This window comes from Hemibagrus wyckioides, linkage group LG16 (assembly GCF_019097595.1).
Source record: "Hemibagrus wyckioides isolate EC202008001 linkage group LG16, SWU_Hwy_1.0, whole genome shotgun sequence".
Lineage (NCBI taxonomy): Eukaryota > Metazoa > Chordata > Actinopteri > Siluriformes > Bagridae > Hemibagrus > Hemibagrus wyckioides.
Genome location: NC_080725.1, coordinates 19279404 through 19297500, shown reverse-complemented (window position 1 = coordinate 19297500; position 18097 = coordinate 19279404). Strand labels below are relative to the sequence as shown.

The window sequence follows — 18097 nt, the reverse complement described above, 5'->3', positions numbered from 1 at the left end:
TGCACCTGACGCACAGCACAAGGACTCAACTTCTTTGATCAACCCTTGCAAGAGGAACCTGTCTTGGAAAACCTCTGTATGACCCTGGCCACTGTGCTGTAACTCAGTTTCAGGGTTTTACCGATCTTCTTGTAGCCTAACCCATCTTTGTGGAGAGTAACAATTCTAATTCTCAAATCCTCTGAGAGTTCTTTGCCATGAGGTGCCATGTTGATCATCCAGTGGTCAGTATGAGTGAATTGTACTCAAAGCACCAAATTTTAAATGCTCTAATATAAGATACACAAATTTGTATGGTCCTATCAAGCTGACAAAAACATGAACATGATGAATAGGACATGTGACTTTGCATGGTTAAACAATATACAGGCTGTTATCACTTAGGGTGTACTCACTTTTGTTGCCAGCTATTTTGACAATAATGGCTGTATGCTGAGTTATTTTCAGAGGACAGTAAATCTGTACTGCTATACAAGCTGCACATTGACTACTCTAAAATATACCCAAGTTTCATTTCTATAATATTGTCCTTTGAGAAGATATACTAAAATGTTTGCTGAAATTAGAGGGGTGTACTCACTTTTGTGAGATACTGTATATATATATGTATATATATATATACACACACACCCCACTCAGCCATTTATATATATATATGGCTGAGTAGGGAATTATTTGGCTTCTGCACTGTGTTTAATCTCACACAGCTGCTCTGTTGGGGAAGAAGCTCAGCTCGATGCAGGTCACTGATAGCCTGGTGAACTGCTTGATGGATTATCTCACCATGGTCTTGCTATTTGTTCGTCCTTTTAGCTGCACTTCAGACACCATATTGTGCAGTTGCAGGAGGGTCTGGGGATACGGTTCTGTCCTCAGTCGTATTTATCCTCGACACAGCAGACTTCTGGTAGATCTCACGTTTCTACCCCAGGAACAAACACTCACGACCCAGTCAGGGGAGTCTGAAGAGATCTGGCTGGTGCTGTGAAGAGAATCGTCTGGGACCTCAGGAGGGATAAAACACCACACCCACATTCTGGGGACAGATGAACATTCAATGCAATCTTACAAGTTCCTTAGGGCTACATTAATAATAAATTGGACCGATCATGTAGAAGCTCGTCTCCATAAAATGGGCCACAGCGGGCTTCCTACAGACGAAATCGACTTTATTCTATTAAGGGAACAACTTCTACGAGTCTAAAGTGGCTTTCAGCATGTAATATGCTTTATTTAACCCCCAGCAGCTCTGATAGCAGTGGTGCTGCAAAGAAAATCACGTTTACATTAAAACGCTTGTTCTATTATATTAGCGTTTCTATAGTAACAACTTGCACTCTTCGTGAAAGGGTTTAAAACCCACACTGTTATGGTGAAGTTTTCTTTACACAAAGGCTTGGACAATAGATTTGAAACACTGGCAAATAAAGTGTCAGAGGTTTCACACCTGTCTATCCATCCATCCATCCATCCATCCATCCAAACAGATACCCACCCACCAACCTAATTCTGTCAATCAATCAATCAATCAATCAATCAATCAATCAATCAATCAATCAATCAATCAATCAATCAATATGTCCACCCAATTCTATCTATCTATCTATCTATCTATCTATCTATCTATCTATCTATCTATCTATCTATCTATCTATCTATCTATCCATCCATCCATCCAAACAGATGCCCACGCACCCACCTAATTCTGTCAATCAATCAATCAATCCATATGTCCACCCAATTCTATCTATCTATCTATCTATCTATCTATCTATCTATCTATCTATCTATCTATCTATCTATCTATCTATCTATCTATCTATCTATCTATCTATCCAAACAGATGCCCACCCACCCACCTAATTCTGTCAATCAATCAATCAACCAATCAGTCAATCAATCAATCAATCAATCAATCAATCAATCAATCAATCAATCAATCAATCAATCAATCAATCAATATGTCCACCCAATTCTATCTATCTATCTATCTATCTATCTATCTATCTATCTATCTATCTATCTATCTATCTATCTATCTATCTATCTATCTATCTATCTATCTATCTATCTATCCATCCAAACAGATGCCCACGCACCCACCTAATTCTGTCAATCAATCAATCAATCAATCCATATGTCCACCCAATTCTATCTATCTATCTATCTATCTATCTATCTATCTATCTATCTATCTATCTATCTATCTATCTATCTATCCATCCATCCATCCATCCAAACAGATACTCACCCACCCACCTAATTCTGTCAATCAATCAATCAATCAATCAATCAATCAATCAATCAATCAATCAATCAATCAATCAATCAATCAATCAATCAATCAATATGTCCACCCAATTCTATCTATCTATCTATCTATCTATCTATCTATCTATCTATCTATCTATCTATCTATCTTCTTCACTTATTTCACATTCCATAAGTAAGAGCAGTGTGTGAAACTTCAGACTGGAAAACTTTGTGGCTTTGTGCAGTGGTAATGTGACTGTTACTAAACACCAGCACTGTGGGTTTGATTCCTACCTCATATTGTTGTTTGTTTATTTCTTACTTCAAAATAATATTTTAGATTATTCATTTTATTTGTGATATGATGCTATAAATTTCAATAAAGTTTATGCTACTGGAATAAGTTGAGTATGTAAATAACTAGGATTAGAACTATTAGAACTAAGGATTAGATTATTTAGAACTAAGATGTTCTAAATAATCAACTAGTATTTGATGTATTATTTATTTTATTTTTTAATTATTAAGGTTGTGTTCCTAAACCCTCAGTGAAAGCCACCCCCGTCTGTGTAAAATAACACACCATGCCACATCGGAATAACACTTTATCAACATGACGTTTTCTTTTTATTGAGACTTTGACAAATATTTCAGACACATTCTCGAGTCTGCTCCGACCCCCCCCCCCCCAACCCCGACCGCAATGTTTAAAGCAGCACAGATTAAAGAAAACATGTTTGTTCTTCCGGAAATCATATGGCAGTCAGGCCCTGTCCTGAAAACCATGACAAGAGAGAGAGAGAGAGAAAAACAAAGCAGGAGAGCAAAACAAAATTAAGGCCCCACGATAGATTGCACACTATAAAACACGAATAATTTACGCAATCAGTAAATGAAGTGAAATGCTTTGTTCAGCTTAGGCGCTGATCCCAGTCTCTTGGGTGAATAAAAGAAATAAAAAAATCAAGAATGACATAATAGCGAGTGTAGAAGAGCATTGCCGACAGTGTATTGTGATCCAAGATTTAACCAAACACAGCGATGTGATGTCATCAGTGTGTGCCTGCTGCTCCTTGTTCATTTGTTCGTCACTTTTTTTGTGCTTCGAAAGTTTTTTCGTGAACCTTTTTTGTGGAAACATTTCACAAATCAGCCTTTCACAATGTCACAGTGCAGGTGAATGCTCGAATCTGATTGGTTAAAAGGTTTGCACGATTTTACGTATAACGGCACAGGCGGTAACATGAACGAAAGCTTAATTCTGATACCCTCGCTCTGATGCATTATTGTTTCCATAGCAACAGCTCATACACAGACGCTCATCATCTGAGGTGAAAAATGAACTGATAAAAAAAATAAAAAAAATAAATAAAAGTTAGAACGGTTGCTGTGGTGATGATTTTTATTACATTTATTTAACATTTATTTAAAGAGTCTCGGTTCTAAGCAGTGAGTCAGAGTCGAGAGAGAGACAGAGCGAGAAATAGAGGCTGCTGAGGGAGTAACTTTCCTTTACTTTTATCGTAGCTATAAACTGAGTAAGGACATGAACTGGTCTTTCAGATCTTCCGTAACATTAAATGGAACTCTAAATCGTTAAAATGTGTGATGTTTTGTGCGTTAATAAATGAAACTATCTAATCACTGGCAAATTGCTGTGGCGTAAGTGGGATAATACCCTCTGAACTGTGCAGTCTTTCCTGATACATTATCGTTTTTATAGTAACAGCTTTGTTTCAGTTCTATAACTTATACTCCATCCATCCATCCCGCTTTATTCCTAATTAGGGTCACGGGGATCTGCTGGAGCCTATCCCAGCACACATTGGGCGAAAGGCAGGGGTACACCCTGGACAGGTCACCAGTCCATCACAGGGCCACACATATAGACAGACATAACTTATATTGTAACATCTAAATGAAATGTAACTAAAAATGTAAAAATGTGTATTTTTTTTTAAATAAAAAATTTATTGTTAAATTCAGGGTTGTTGGAGTATTTCAGGGTGGTGGTAGCTCAAGAGGTTAAAACTCTGGGTTGTTGATTGGAAGATCAGGGTTCAAGCCCCAGCACTGCCAAGCTGCCTCTGTTGGGCCCTTGAGCAAGTCCCTCAACCCATACTGCTTCAGGACTGCTGTATCATGGCTGACCCTGCGCTCTAACCCCAACCCTCCAAGGATGGGATATGTGAAGAAAGTATTTAACTCTGCAGTAATGTATATGTGACAAATAAAGGCTACTTAACTTATTTGGGGTATTTGAATGGGGTTACATCACATCACACTGGGGTTGATTAGTTTCCTTTAGCAGCATGTTTTATATCGTCAAGCAACCATTTAAAAGTAATTGTGTTTTTATAGTAGTTGTGTTTTAAAGTAATTGTGTTTTTATAGTAGTTGTGTTTTTATAGTAGTTGTGTTTTAAAGTAATTGTGTTTTTATAGTAGTTGTGTTTTAAAGTAATTGTGTTTTTATAGTAGTTGTGTTTTAAAGTAATTGTGTTTTTATAGTAGTTGTGTTTTTATAGTAGTTGTGTTTTTATAGTAGTTGGGTGTTTTAAAGTAATTGTGTTTTTATAGTAGTTGTGTTTTTATAGTAGTTGTGTTTTTATAGTAGTTGTGTTTTTATAGTAGTTGGGTGTTTTAAAGTAATTGTGTTTTTATAGTAGTTGTGTTTTAAAGTAATTGTGTTTTTATAGTAGTTGTGTTTTTATAGTAGTTGGGTGTTTTAAAGTAATTGTGTTTTTATAGTAGTTGTGTTTTAAAGTAATTGTGTTTTTATAGTAGTTGTGTTTTAAAGTAATTGTGTTTTTATAGTAGTTGTGTTTTAAAGTAATTGTGTTTTTATAGTAGTTGTGTTTTAAAGTAATTGTGTTTTTATAGTAGTTGTGTTTTAAAGTAATTGTGTTTTTATAGTAGTTGTGTTTTTATAGTAGTTGTGTTTTAAAGTAATTGTGTTTTTATAGTAGTTGTGTTTTTATAGTAGTTGTGTTTTAAAGTAATTGTGTTTTTATAGTAGTTGTGTTTTTATAGTAGTTGTGTTTTAAAGTAATTGTGTTTTTATAGTAGTTGTGTTTTAAAGTAATTGTGTTTTTATAGTAGTCAAGTTTTTTTTTGTTGATGTAACTGTGTTTTTTAAAGTAATTGTGTTTTTAAAATAATTGTATTTTTTAAAAGTAATTGTGTTTTTTTAAAGTAATTGTGTTTTTGTTAAAGTAATTGTGTTTTTGTTAAAGTAATTGTGTTTTTGTTAAAGTAATTGTGTGTTTTTAAAGTAATTGTATTTTTTAATTAATTCTGTTTTTAAAGTAATTGAGTTTTTTTCAGTAATTGTAATTAATTTTAATTAATTATGCTTTTTTAATTAATTGTGTTTTTTTAAAGTAATTGTGTTTTTTTTATTTACAGTAATACCTCACAGATCCGTGTCTCACGATTCACGGCTTCAATGATCCGCGAAATTTTCTATGGAACCTAACTAATTTGCATCTGCGAATTTTTCGCAGACCCGCAAAATCCTGCAAAAGTTTTTACAGCTAATTTCGTGGCAATTTATACATTTTCATGCTTTTTAATGTGAAATTATTAATTAAAAGTTTTGTTTATTAATTTAGTAATAAAAATATCAATATAAATAAAATATAAATGTTTTAATTTTAATGATATCGAACATCGCCGACATCATGTACGTACAGTACAGCCTTTACAACACGCTATTGGCTAGAAGGGTTGGAAGTAGCCAATCACAGAGCATTAACAGTTTTACCTAGCTGCTGATTGGCTGGTAGCTATGATGCTTTGTATGCGTGATGTCGCGGTTCATCTCCCCGCCCCTTGTACTCGGTTCAACACGCGCGTATATTCTGTGAATAAGTGATCTCAGTGATTTTTCCCTTGGTTTTTATACAGGTGATACTGTACTCTATCTTTACGTCAAACATTTATTTCTTTTTTAAGGGTAATGTATTAAGCTAACTTTTAAAAGAAATTAAAGTGTTTTGGGAGCATGACTGGGATCATATTTAGGGTTTAACCTCTAAAAATAAGCATTTACAGTACAGTATTAGCATTTTCAGTGACTCCACCGAACATCTGCGAAACCTTGTGAGGTTTTATTGTAAATGTATTTTTTAAAATTAATTGTGTTTTTTATGTAATTATGGTTTTTTTTTAAAAAAAAAAAAAAAAAAGTAATTATGTTTTTTAAATTAATCTTATTATTTTAATTAATTGTGTTTTTATGTAATTATTTTTTTTAATTGATTGTTTTTTATGTAATTATGTTTTTTTTTAAATTAATTGTGTTTTTTTGAAAGTAATTGTGTTTTGCTGGCTCATGCTAAGCTGAACCACTAAAATACATTCCCATATGTGTTATTTACCAGAGACTTACACAAATATATATTGTGCATTGACAATATTACAGCTGTATGAATGTTTTGTGTATGTATTGAGAGGGAACTCCAGCAGGATTCTGGTTATGGGTTTAACCTGGAAGACAATAACACTAACTCGGGTAAATTAGACAGGTCAAAGATCATTTCCAGCATGTTTTGGTGACACTATGGAATTCTGTCTCTTTCCTGAAAAAGAGGTGTTATGAGCAACACAATAATGCAATGCAGAAACTGTGGAGAAGAGCCTGCTAGGGTTCACACACTGAGTGATAATCTCCTCCATGGGTTTAACATCAAGCATATAAAACATTTTTTTTACACAGCACAGTGTGTATAGACTGTAGAAAACATCAGACAGGAAACAGAAATACTTAATACAGAAAAAAGCATCGATCAGAGGGAATAAACATTGACTCCATAGGTCACATGACCATCAGTATTGTCGTGTGGGTTTAAAAAGATGCACCCGTGTAAGAGCGTTAGAGTCATGAACTGCAAACAAACAGCTACATCGTGTAATTTTTAAGAGTGGGAGGAGTCAGAGACGCACACTGATGACAATAAAATCAATTCGTTGCTTATGGTTCAGAAATCCCTCATGTGACCTCACCTCAGCCCGTCATCTTTTACCCTTCTGCTCAAACTCCGGCTGCTGAAGCGTTAACCTACAAATACAAATATATACGTAAAAATGGAACGGTTTTTGCTTATCTTTTTCATCGATCCTTCATTCCCGTGATTCTGTGTCATGTGACCGGCATGTGCTGATAATCACATGCAATATGCTGTGAGTAAAAACTGTAAAATTCCACCGAACACCAGGCACCGATTTCAGACAGCCTTAATATCCTGAGATAGCAGCTATCCCATTAAGACAGCGGTCTTCTACAACATTCTGCATTCCAATATGAAGGCAGGATCATGAAGGCATACTGTACATCTGTACATCCATCTCTAATGGCAACTAATCATTTTGTAATACAAGATTGTGATTAGGGATGCAGGAATACTGAGACTGGAATCAGGGACTGATATCGTGTTCATTTAATCCTCCTTTTTAAAAGAAAAATGCTCAGATACTAACATTTAGGTCTACATGATGCTATGGTTGAAACCTACACACAACGCCATTAATTCATTTCAAACACTCATTTAATTGGACATAGATACTCGCTGGAGGGTGTAAATTCAAACCGCTGGATGTTTTTAGAATAATTTTTTTTAATAATAAAAATTATAACAATAGTGTTATTTTCAAATAATTAAATTAATATATTGTATTATATTATATTATATTATATTATATTATATTATATTATATTATATTATATTATATTATATTATATAATTTTATAAACTGCTGCTTTTTAAAATAACCTTGAGGTGTTGTTATTTGCATCATTACATCACACCACCTTGACATTAATTAGTTTCCTGTAGCAGCATATGTTTCATATCATACTTTTTGGCAAACATCCAATATTAGCAATTTGTCATTTTACAACCGTGTCCTCTTGCAGAGATTGTGTCTATTGTGTATTGAAGGCTTTGTGTTATAGTTGAGTTATAGTGAAGTTCAGCAGGCTTCTGATTTTGGGATTAATTGGATAACTATGACACACTCTGGGAGTTATTTCAACATTCTGGGGAAATGGCAGTGCAGTGGTCAAGATGCTGGAAATCCCAGAACCATCAACCTGCCCCTGCTGGGTCTTTGAGCATAGTTTTCAACCCTCAACCACTCAGTTGTGTGAATGAGATAAACGTAAGTTGTTCTGGTGGATAAGAACGTCTGTCAAATACCATAAATGTACATATAATTAAACCCTTTGGATTTTGCTGTGTAGCGTTTATGCTAATGAACAGACGATTTCGGATTTCACGATAACGATGTCAGTCAAAAAAATGTAAAAAGCCGGAGACATGAGATCAGTGCAGATCTGCGAGCACTGAGGGCTGACAGACGTGTGGTTTGCTATCAAGTCAAGATGCAATTCACGTGATTGCTAAAGGCCACGTGTTCTTTGTTAGCTCTATCAGTGTTTAAACGTGCCAACAACGATAAATCTAGTCTAAACAGAGCTAAAGAAAATCTCCTACGCCGGCCCTGATTGGTTAAAAATTAGAACGGTGAATAAAAAAGTACTAGTAAGTACTAGTACTCAGTACTGATGCATCCCTAATCGTGATAACAGACATCGATATCGATATGGAAATGAACTGCGTCATCAGCACACGCCCACTCGAAAAGCCGTATTAAACGCTGATATTTTCATACACCGTACAGCCAGGCCCGAAAGTCTGAGTCAACACCAGCCCCTGATTTTTTATTCCATCAGTTATCCAGTATAGTGTAATTATATTAGTGAAGGATGATCTGGTTCGAGAAATACAAGCGATTCACAGCTCACACCTCTGCAATCCCGGATCTGCTTTCTTCTCATACAATGAAGACTTGTTCGTACAGATGGACGTGTTTTATTCTGACAAGCTGAGACAGCTTAATGGTGTTCCTGTAATGCATGTACACAGAAAAAGAAAAGGAAAAAACAAAACAAAACAAAAACAACACCAATTAGCATGCGGAAGAGGTATGAGGGGGAACGGGGTTAAGTGCGTTCACTTTTCTGACGCTCTTCTTCCTCGGATGAAAATAAAAAGGCAAAGCGATCAATCAAGATGAGTAAGATTTAAATCAGACTTTCCTCAAATGACATACATTTGTGTGGAAAGACAATAATCTCAAGATAAGACTACAGGATGATGCATAAAAAAAGGAAATCATTATGTTTGGTTGGAATTTTTAAAAGATTTGTTTTTCCATGTAGCATAAAAAATGATGCTGTCATTATTTAGGAATATAATTTCTAAACATATTATTAAAAAAATCAATAATAAAAAAACATAATAATAATAATAATAATTATTATTATTACTATTATTATTATTATTTAGGTTATATATAATTTAAGCACAGCTAGATTTAAATAAAGGAATAAATAAAGAGCAAAAAACTGGGAATCAGGAGCTTATCATGTATTACAGCAGCATCATTAAAAAATGATCTAACGTTATTTTTCTTTAATTTTTTTTTTAATTTCTCGATTAAGTAATTAAAGGAAGCCGAAATTTGCGATGGTGATTAAAAATAAAGTTATAAATTCAGCACAGCCTTATTAAAGAAAATGCTCAATTTAACCAAGATAGATTTCAAGCTCATACACTACATGGCCAAAAGTATGCGGACACCCGGACACTCACATATAATCAGCTCCACTCTAATCTTCTGTGAAGGTTTTCCACTAGATGTTGGAGCATGACTGTGGGGATTTCAGATATTAGAGCATTAGCGAGATCTGGCACTGATGTTGTTGATGGTGAGAAGGTCAGGGGTTCAATCGGTGTTCCAGTTCATCCTGAAGGTGTTCAGTCTGAGTCAGGGCTAGGGTGCAGGACGCTCGAGTTCTTCCACCTTCATCAATCTTGGCAAATCATGTCTTTATGGTTTGTGCTTTGTGCACAGGGGCATCGTCATGCTGGACCTCTTAGTTCCAGTGAAGAGAAATTGTAAAGTTACAGCATACAGAGACATTCTATACAATCGTGTACTTCCATTTTTGTTGGCTGTGACTGTCAGGCGTCCATATACCTCAGGCCGTATAGTGCATGTGTCTCAGTTCTTTTGATATGATCAGAAATGTAAAATCTTATTATTGTTATTATTATTATTCATTTCTAGACCACTGCTGAACTCTTTATTCTGATCAGTGTTGCTTTATTTTCTCTAACAGCAGCTCGGACAGTAGTTTCGGCACTCGCTCTAGAATATTGTCATTTTTATAGTAACAACGTACACAGGAACAGATTCCAACAGAGTCTCCAGTATCGGTGCTGGAGTTTCGTAGAAGGAATGACATTTACTTTATGTTTTATAAAAAAAAATAACGGATATTAAATGTGACTGTAAAGGAATGAAAAAATATCATGTGGCTGTGAAATGAGAGGAAGTTAACACTTCAGGTCATGCGGTTATGGATAAATAAGGAGTGTGAAACGTGAAGCAGCTGTTGTGCTATGCTGAGGATTGACAAGCAAGCAAGACGAGGCAGTGTGTGGAAATTAAACAGGATTATCCGTATTTTTTCCAAAATCATTGTAAAACACTCTAACATAACCAAGCGTCGGCCAATCAGAGATGGTCTGGGGCGAAGCATCCATATTTCTAGTCTTCCACTCGCCTTGGTGTTTAATAACTGATTTAATAAAAAAGTCATTACGGCTAACTCAGATTGACGGACCTGCCTTTATCTTTTAAATGAAAAGCGTTTTACATATGAACGATGTGTCCTGCCATGTCAGACAGCCTTGTGGAGATTTATTTTACAGATCTTTCTGCTCAGCTGGATGTAATTATACAGAAGAAGCTCATTATTATGGAAAATGCGTCCGTATCTGTAAGCCACATACCGTTTCAGATATCCACCAACGGTCTCCAGTGATTATATACCTGTACATGACAAAGCATTCTTACTTCCTTCGGCTCTTCATGCCAAAAAAAACAAAAAAAACCTCCCCTCTGATTAGCCCACATTGCTAAGCTAATAGTCACGTAGATGTTTCCCGTGCTGTAGGACTACACTTCTGCAGTCTCTTCATTTTGGGCAAAATTGTTAAAAATGGCATGTGAGACACCGAAAGAGCGAGAGAGAGAGAGAGAGAGAGACAGAGAGAGAGAGAGAAAGAGAATGACAGAGATCAATGTCAGGGTTTGGACTGGAGGTGTCCATCTGATTGTTTTGGCCCTCGTGGACTCGGAGATTTATTTACACGACCTGAATGACAAGTACGATGGACAGGACGATGGTTGCCGTGGAGATGCTGGACAGATACGCGGACGAGTGTCTGTCGTTCTCTGATTGGTGGGAGTGGATAGAGCTGTCCATCTCGGAGTCCAGGATGTTCTGCGAAAAGGAAAAGGAAAGATAATGGAACATTTCATCATGAGCTTCACAATAGCTGCATTATAATTTTGCATCACTATCACTGGATTATCCACATAGCAGAGATGAGATTGTTGAAACTACAAAGTGCTGTTGAGTAAGTAGTACTTGGAGGGGCGGGGCATCGTGTGATGATGTAGTAGACTGATATCGTGCAAAGAAGCATCTCATTGAACTAACAGGAACTAACAAACACCGTTATTTGTACCTTATTAGTGCGCAAAATATCTGTGTCTGTTTTCATATTCTGATTTTTGTAGCTTACAGTTGACAACAGCAGCCATCTAATAAATAGTTATCAGATTCGCTTCAGTTTTATGAGCTTGGTTAATACAAATAAGTGTCAGGTCCCATGTGAAGGTGTTCATGAGTGTCCAATCTTATCCAGAATGGGCCAGTGTGGGTGCACGTTTTCATCCCAACCAATCGGAAGCCACAACCGAGTCAGGATCAAATGGTTAAACAGGTGGAATCAGGTACAGCTTCTGCTCGATCCGAATGAAAATCTACACAAACACTGGGCCTTTGCCGATAAGATCGGACATCCTTGGTCTAGGGAAACTGTCAGACATGTGAGTGCTTCAGTTCTGTGAGCACTGAGAAATGTGAGCTTCCTTCTGCAAGAGTTCACACTCCGCTTCATGTTATTTAGGACACTTGCTTTCCAGTCCACCAGCAGAATAGAAATCAACTTATGGGACATTTTTAATCACTATTATTTTATCACCACAAGTCTGATATATAATGAGTCAGGACTTTCAGTGTGAGATGTCTATTGGATAAACTTACACAGAATTTTAGTGGTTGAAGAGAAACACCTTCACATTTTAGATGTTTAAGAATGAAGAAATACTTGGGGCGCCTCAGAGAGCAGAAATGGGTTTGATATCAACATTTACTTTTTTAAAATTACCCATTTAACCAATAACTAATACTTTATAAAACACTACAAATTCTTAAAGTGCTGAGTGTCTACCTTCATATGAGCTTCATATTAACCACCACTGTGGAGTGGAACATGACAAAGACATTCAATACTGAACATGAACACAAGCAAACAGGCACAAATTTCCTTTTTTTTGGCCTCTGAGAAAAAGAGTTAAAGTAAAAGGAAATCCAATCCTAAATAAATAAATAAATAAATAAATAAATAAATAAATAAATAAATAAAATAAAATAAAATAAAATAAACAAATAAATAAATAAATAAACATAATTTTTTAGTAGTTTGTAGTAGTTCCTGTTCATTTTTCTGCTATATATTTACACCCAATGCAATAAAAAACAATGCTGTATTAATATTAACTGTAAAAAAAAAAGAATGTTTGTTACTTTATGGCCACCGTTTCACATTTCAGCTGAGTAAAGCTTTTTATCATCATCACCTCTTCCTGAATAAGCACACAGTGTTTACACATCGGTCAGAGATGGATAAGCTGACTGAGGGCCCTGTAGAGTTCAGATATTCACTCTCTTATATACTACACCGGGGCTGGGCTCAGTAGCAGCATCATTATTTCCTGTCTCCTGAGGGACCACCGCAAAAAGGTGTGTGTCTGAGCTGTCAGAATCATCTCCCTCAGTGAGGGGTATAATCAGGATCATCCTCATCAACAACATCCCTGAGTTTGCAGAATGTTTGGGCAGCTCCTCCCTCCCGGAACATTCTAGTGCTCCTGACTACAGGATATAACTGTCCAGTCACTGTCCTGATCTACAGCAGCACTGGCTGAACTAACTGCTGTCTCAATCACCGGAAATGTTTATTTATTTATTTGATTATTAGATCTCATTTTAACAGGATCTTTGAATTCCAATTAAAAAAAAGTTTTGCTACATATTTTCATCCATCCATCCATCCATCCATCTACCTACCTACCAACCAACTCATCTGTCCGTCTATCTATCTATCTATCTATCTATCTATCTATCTATCTATCTATCTATCTATCTATCTATCTATCTATGTTGGAGGCATAAAACAATGGGCATGTGAACTGTAAGGGTCTGAGAGACTTGTGAGCAAATTGTGACAGCTGGATGACTGAGTCCCCAGTGGACAAAATCCCCAAACCAGCAGGTCTTGTGTGGTGTTCACGGTATGCAGTGGTTAATACCTACCAAGAGAGGTCTGAGGAAGGACAACCAGTGAACCAGTGAGAGGGTCATGGACACACAAGACTCACTGATGCACATGCGGAGTGAAGGCTAACCTGCCTGTAATCTTACAGAAAAGCTACTGTAGCACAAATTACTCAAAAAGTGAATTCTGGCTCTAATAGAAAGAAGTCAGCGCACACAGAACATCACAGCCTATAGGGCTGACCCCATACTGACCCCATGCTGACCCCTGTCTACTGCCGAACGCACCTACAATGGGCACATACACATGGGAACTGGACCATGGAGCAACGGTCTGCATCACACTGCTTTAATGAGCCCAAACATTAAACTCTATTTCTGTTTAAACTAAAGAAAAAGTAACACGCTGTCATTTATTGAGTAGCTGCTTAATAAAGCTCGCAGTCTGCACAGAGCTGCACATCTCCTCTGGCTCCGTAAAAACGATCATTTAATTACTTTAAAATATATTCTAAAAACTTGTGCTTTCATTGCAGACGTTTTTCATCATTTTTAAATCACTGATCTCGTCCTTATTAAAAGAAGAAAAGAAAACTTTCCGGGAATATCATGCTGGCGTTTCTGGAGATTTTTTATTAACGCTTCCAGCAAATGATTTCCTGAATATAACAATCCAACATACTGGCTGTATTAAATGGCTGCTGGTGTCAACTGTAGCTTCAAGAACTTCTTGATTTAGGAAAAGTATCACTTGTACTCCATCACCTCAGAAAGCCCACGCTCTTTTCTGCTTTAAATCCAATAGTGAAAAGAGATATAGACACAAATAGAGATACTAACCACGGCTATTTACTGCTACTGCTATCCATTTTTCTGTAGAACTTATCCTACACATGGTTGTGGGAAACTGGGAAACGATCCCAGACAACTCAGGGCACAAGTCTGGGGTCACATTCACACACACACACACACACTTCTACTCATACAACCATTCACACACTTACAAACAATCTAGAGATGCCGATCAGCCTACACAGCATATTTCTGGAATAAGGGAAAACAAAACAAAACAGAGAACCTGGAAGAAACCCCTGAAGCACATGGAGAACATGCAAACTCCAGACACAGGATTGAGGTGGAAATCGAACCCCCAACCCCTAGACCACCTTGAACCTAATATTTGCAATTTTTCTTTTATATTTGTGTTATTATTTAACAGACTATCATTTTTTTAATTACTCACATCTAAGAAACCACAGGAAGTACTTGAATCTTGTGAATAAAAACCTGTGATCTGAATTACAGCCAATCAAAGCTGCTGTTATAGAAAATTAACTAATCAGATTTGAGAATCTGAGGGCACTGTGTGTATAAATAATGTATATATATATATATATAATGATTAATAATGTGTCTCAAATCTTATGTTTCTGGCTTACCATGAACCTTCCATTAATTATGTTAATTATGATTAATAATGTGTCTCAAATCTTATGTTTCTGGCTTACCATGAACCTTCCATTAAGAATAGATTTAAAATTTAATATATAAAATTATTAAAAAGCAGCATGACTCGAAAATGGAAAAATGATAATGGATCAAGTTGATTAAAAGTGTAAAAATAAATAAATAAATAAATAAATAAATAAAGTGGGGGAAAAATATCTTAAAATTTCCAGCATTCAATTTTATTTATTTTTTTTTACTAAAAACTATTTTTTTTGAGTAAAAGCATGCCTGGTGTTTATGTATCTGAATCTGTGTCTCGTATCTCGGGCAGTTGAGCTGAGCTTGGGGAAGGGATTTGTGGGATTCCTTTCATCACCACCTTCATGAGCATCGCTGAGCTGCACAGAAGGGATATTATACAGCTGTACTGCTGTAAGATCTAAAGAGCCAATGGGATAGGACACAGTGGGTCGAGTAGGAGGTCATGTGACCCGTTACTTTCTTCAGTCGCTCGGCTCTTCGCCCTGGCATTTGTGTTTCGCCCGAGTTCCCAACACACCCGAGGTAATCAAAGTTGTGCAGCTGGAAATGAGCTGAAATTCCCTACGCTTGACGTCTTACCTCATCTGCACATTCAAAACTGCTGGAGGGAGAACACTTCTCAGCACCGTCCTGGGAGACACAGACACAGGAAAATATGATTGCGGAAGATAAAAGCTCTGCTAAACATCCATCAAAACGTTATGAGCGTCATGAACAGCGAAAGTCAGAAGCTGTTTTTATTGGGGTTTTTTTATGCTTCATGTATTCTTGATATAATTCCTTATTGAAGACTGAGACGTCCGAAATGTAACAAATGACCCTTCCTTACACACTGTTCTCATCTCTTAATCAGCAATTTCTGGAGTCTGACTCAAACAAAAAACAGTTTATGGTGTTGACTTGGCTTCCAAATTCCCCTGATATCAATCTGACCGAACGACTGGGGGGGATGAGCTGGACAAACAAATCCGATCCATGAAAGGCTTCACCTCACGTCTTATAGGATTTAAAGGATCTGCTGCTAACATTTTGGTTCCAGACCACAGCACACTTTCAGAGGTCTTGTGGAGATCTGTGTTTGTTTTATATGATTAGCTCAGCCAATGTAAACTCCTCTGGACATGTGTGATGTAAAACACTGCTGCATGTGAAGGTAAAAGACATTTTCAACACGCCGTCCTTCATAATATCCTCTGATTCAGAAGTCTACAGCATTTCATAACTTTACCTTGGGATTTGATTAATAAAATACCTCAAAAATACCTCTTTTTTTAATCCATATATGAATCTATTGAACATCTCAGGTCTTGTCCGTGAATCATATAGTACTGAAACATTATAGTTCATCTCATGAAATATTTAAAAAATTCAACAAAGTCTAATGGTCAAGTTACATTAACCAAATTTCCTGAAATTCATGAGAAGAAGAAAAGCGCTTTAGTGCACCGGCCCAGAGATGCCACCTGAAGTGAGGATCGAACCCGGATCTCTGCAGTAATCTCGATCAGCCACGTACACTAAATCAACATGTAAAACAAACCCTACACAGAACACTGGACAAATACAGCATGAGAAACTGTAACACAACAATGTCTGACCGTACCACACAAACAAAAAATATTGACTGACAAAAACAGATAAAAAAGGGCTGGTATATACACCGATCAGGCATAACATTATGACCACCTGCTTAATATTGTGTTGGTCTGCTTTTTGCTGCTAAAACAACACTGACCCGTCCTGCACTGTGTATTCTGACACCTTTCTAGCATTAACTTCTTCAGCAGTTTGAACAACAGTAGCTCGTCTGTTAGATCGGATCACACGGGTCAGCCTTCTCTCCCCACGTGCATCAATGAGCCTTGACCGCCCATGACCCTGTCGCCGGTTCACCACTGTTCCTTCCTTAGACCACTTTTGATAGATACTGACCACTGCAGACCAGGAACATCCCACAAGAGCTGCAGTTTTGGAGATGATCTGATCCAGTGGTCTAGCCATCACAATTTGGCCCTTTGTCAAACTCGCTCAAATCCTTACACTTGCCCATTTTTCCTGCTTCTAACACATCAATTTTGAGGACAAAATGTTCACTTGCTGTCTAATATATCCCACCCACTAACAGGTGCCATGATGAGGAGATCATCAATGTTATTCACGGCACCTGTCAGTGGTCATAATGTTATGCTTGATCGGTGTATAGGACAAGTTGCCACTGCTGGGCCCCTGAGCAAGGCCCTTAACCCTCAATTGCTCAGTTGTATAAAATGACATAAAGTCGCTCTGGATAAGGGTGTCTGTCAAATGCCAGAAATGTAAATGGGAACAGGTGACATGACAGGGGACATAATAGAAAGGGCGTGGCACAACACGTGAGGAATACACAATTTAAAAAGTAGTCTCTGGTGAAACACCTGCCCCCTAGTGGTCTGAAATAGAACTGTCCCAGTATGTTGACTCGTGAGGCCACAGAGAAAGTTTTTTCCCCCAAAAAAATTATAGACCAAAAGTAAAATACTAGTTTTAAAAAATCAGATATGAAAATCATTATGCAAATTATTAACAAAAAAAAAACTATTTTCAGCAAATAGTAGGAAAAAAGGAACCTACTAAATATGAGACTGAGATGCTTGAGATGGATTAACCCTCTTTTAAAAGGTTAAATAAAAAAATAAATAAAATATATATTTTTTTAGATCAAGTATCAATGACACTCATTCGAGTTAAAATAAAATAAAATAAAATAAAATAAAATAAAATAAAATAAAATAAAATAAAATAAAATAAATCCGTGTTTTTAATCCCAGTATATTCCTAATTGGAGAGCTGCCAAATTTGACGGCTTGACACCATCAGTGTTTGACTATGTCTGTGG

At 36.5% G+C, this 18097-nt stretch overlaps 1 protein-coding gene across 2 annotated transcripts in view; it reads right to left on the bottom strand.

The window, feature by feature from the left end:
* Window positions 1–4848: 4848 nt before the first annotated feature.
* The window catches only part of gfra2b (GDNF family receptor alpha 2b), a 116121-nt gene continuing 102872 nt past the window's right edge, over window positions 4849–18097 (bottom strand). The window contains exons 8-9 of one of the 2 annotated variants that reach the window (XM_058412632.1): window positions 15802–15852; window positions 4849–11610 (exon numbers count right to left, since the gene is read on the bottom strand). In XM_058412632.1, coding sequence (XP_058268615.1) covers window positions 11473–11610; window positions 15802–15852 — 189 coding nt within the window. In that variant the 3' untranslated portion in view covers window positions 4849–11472. The remainder of the gene's footprint in view (window positions 11611–15801; window positions 15853–18097) is intronic. The other variant, XM_058412633.1, reaches the window with a different exon arrangement.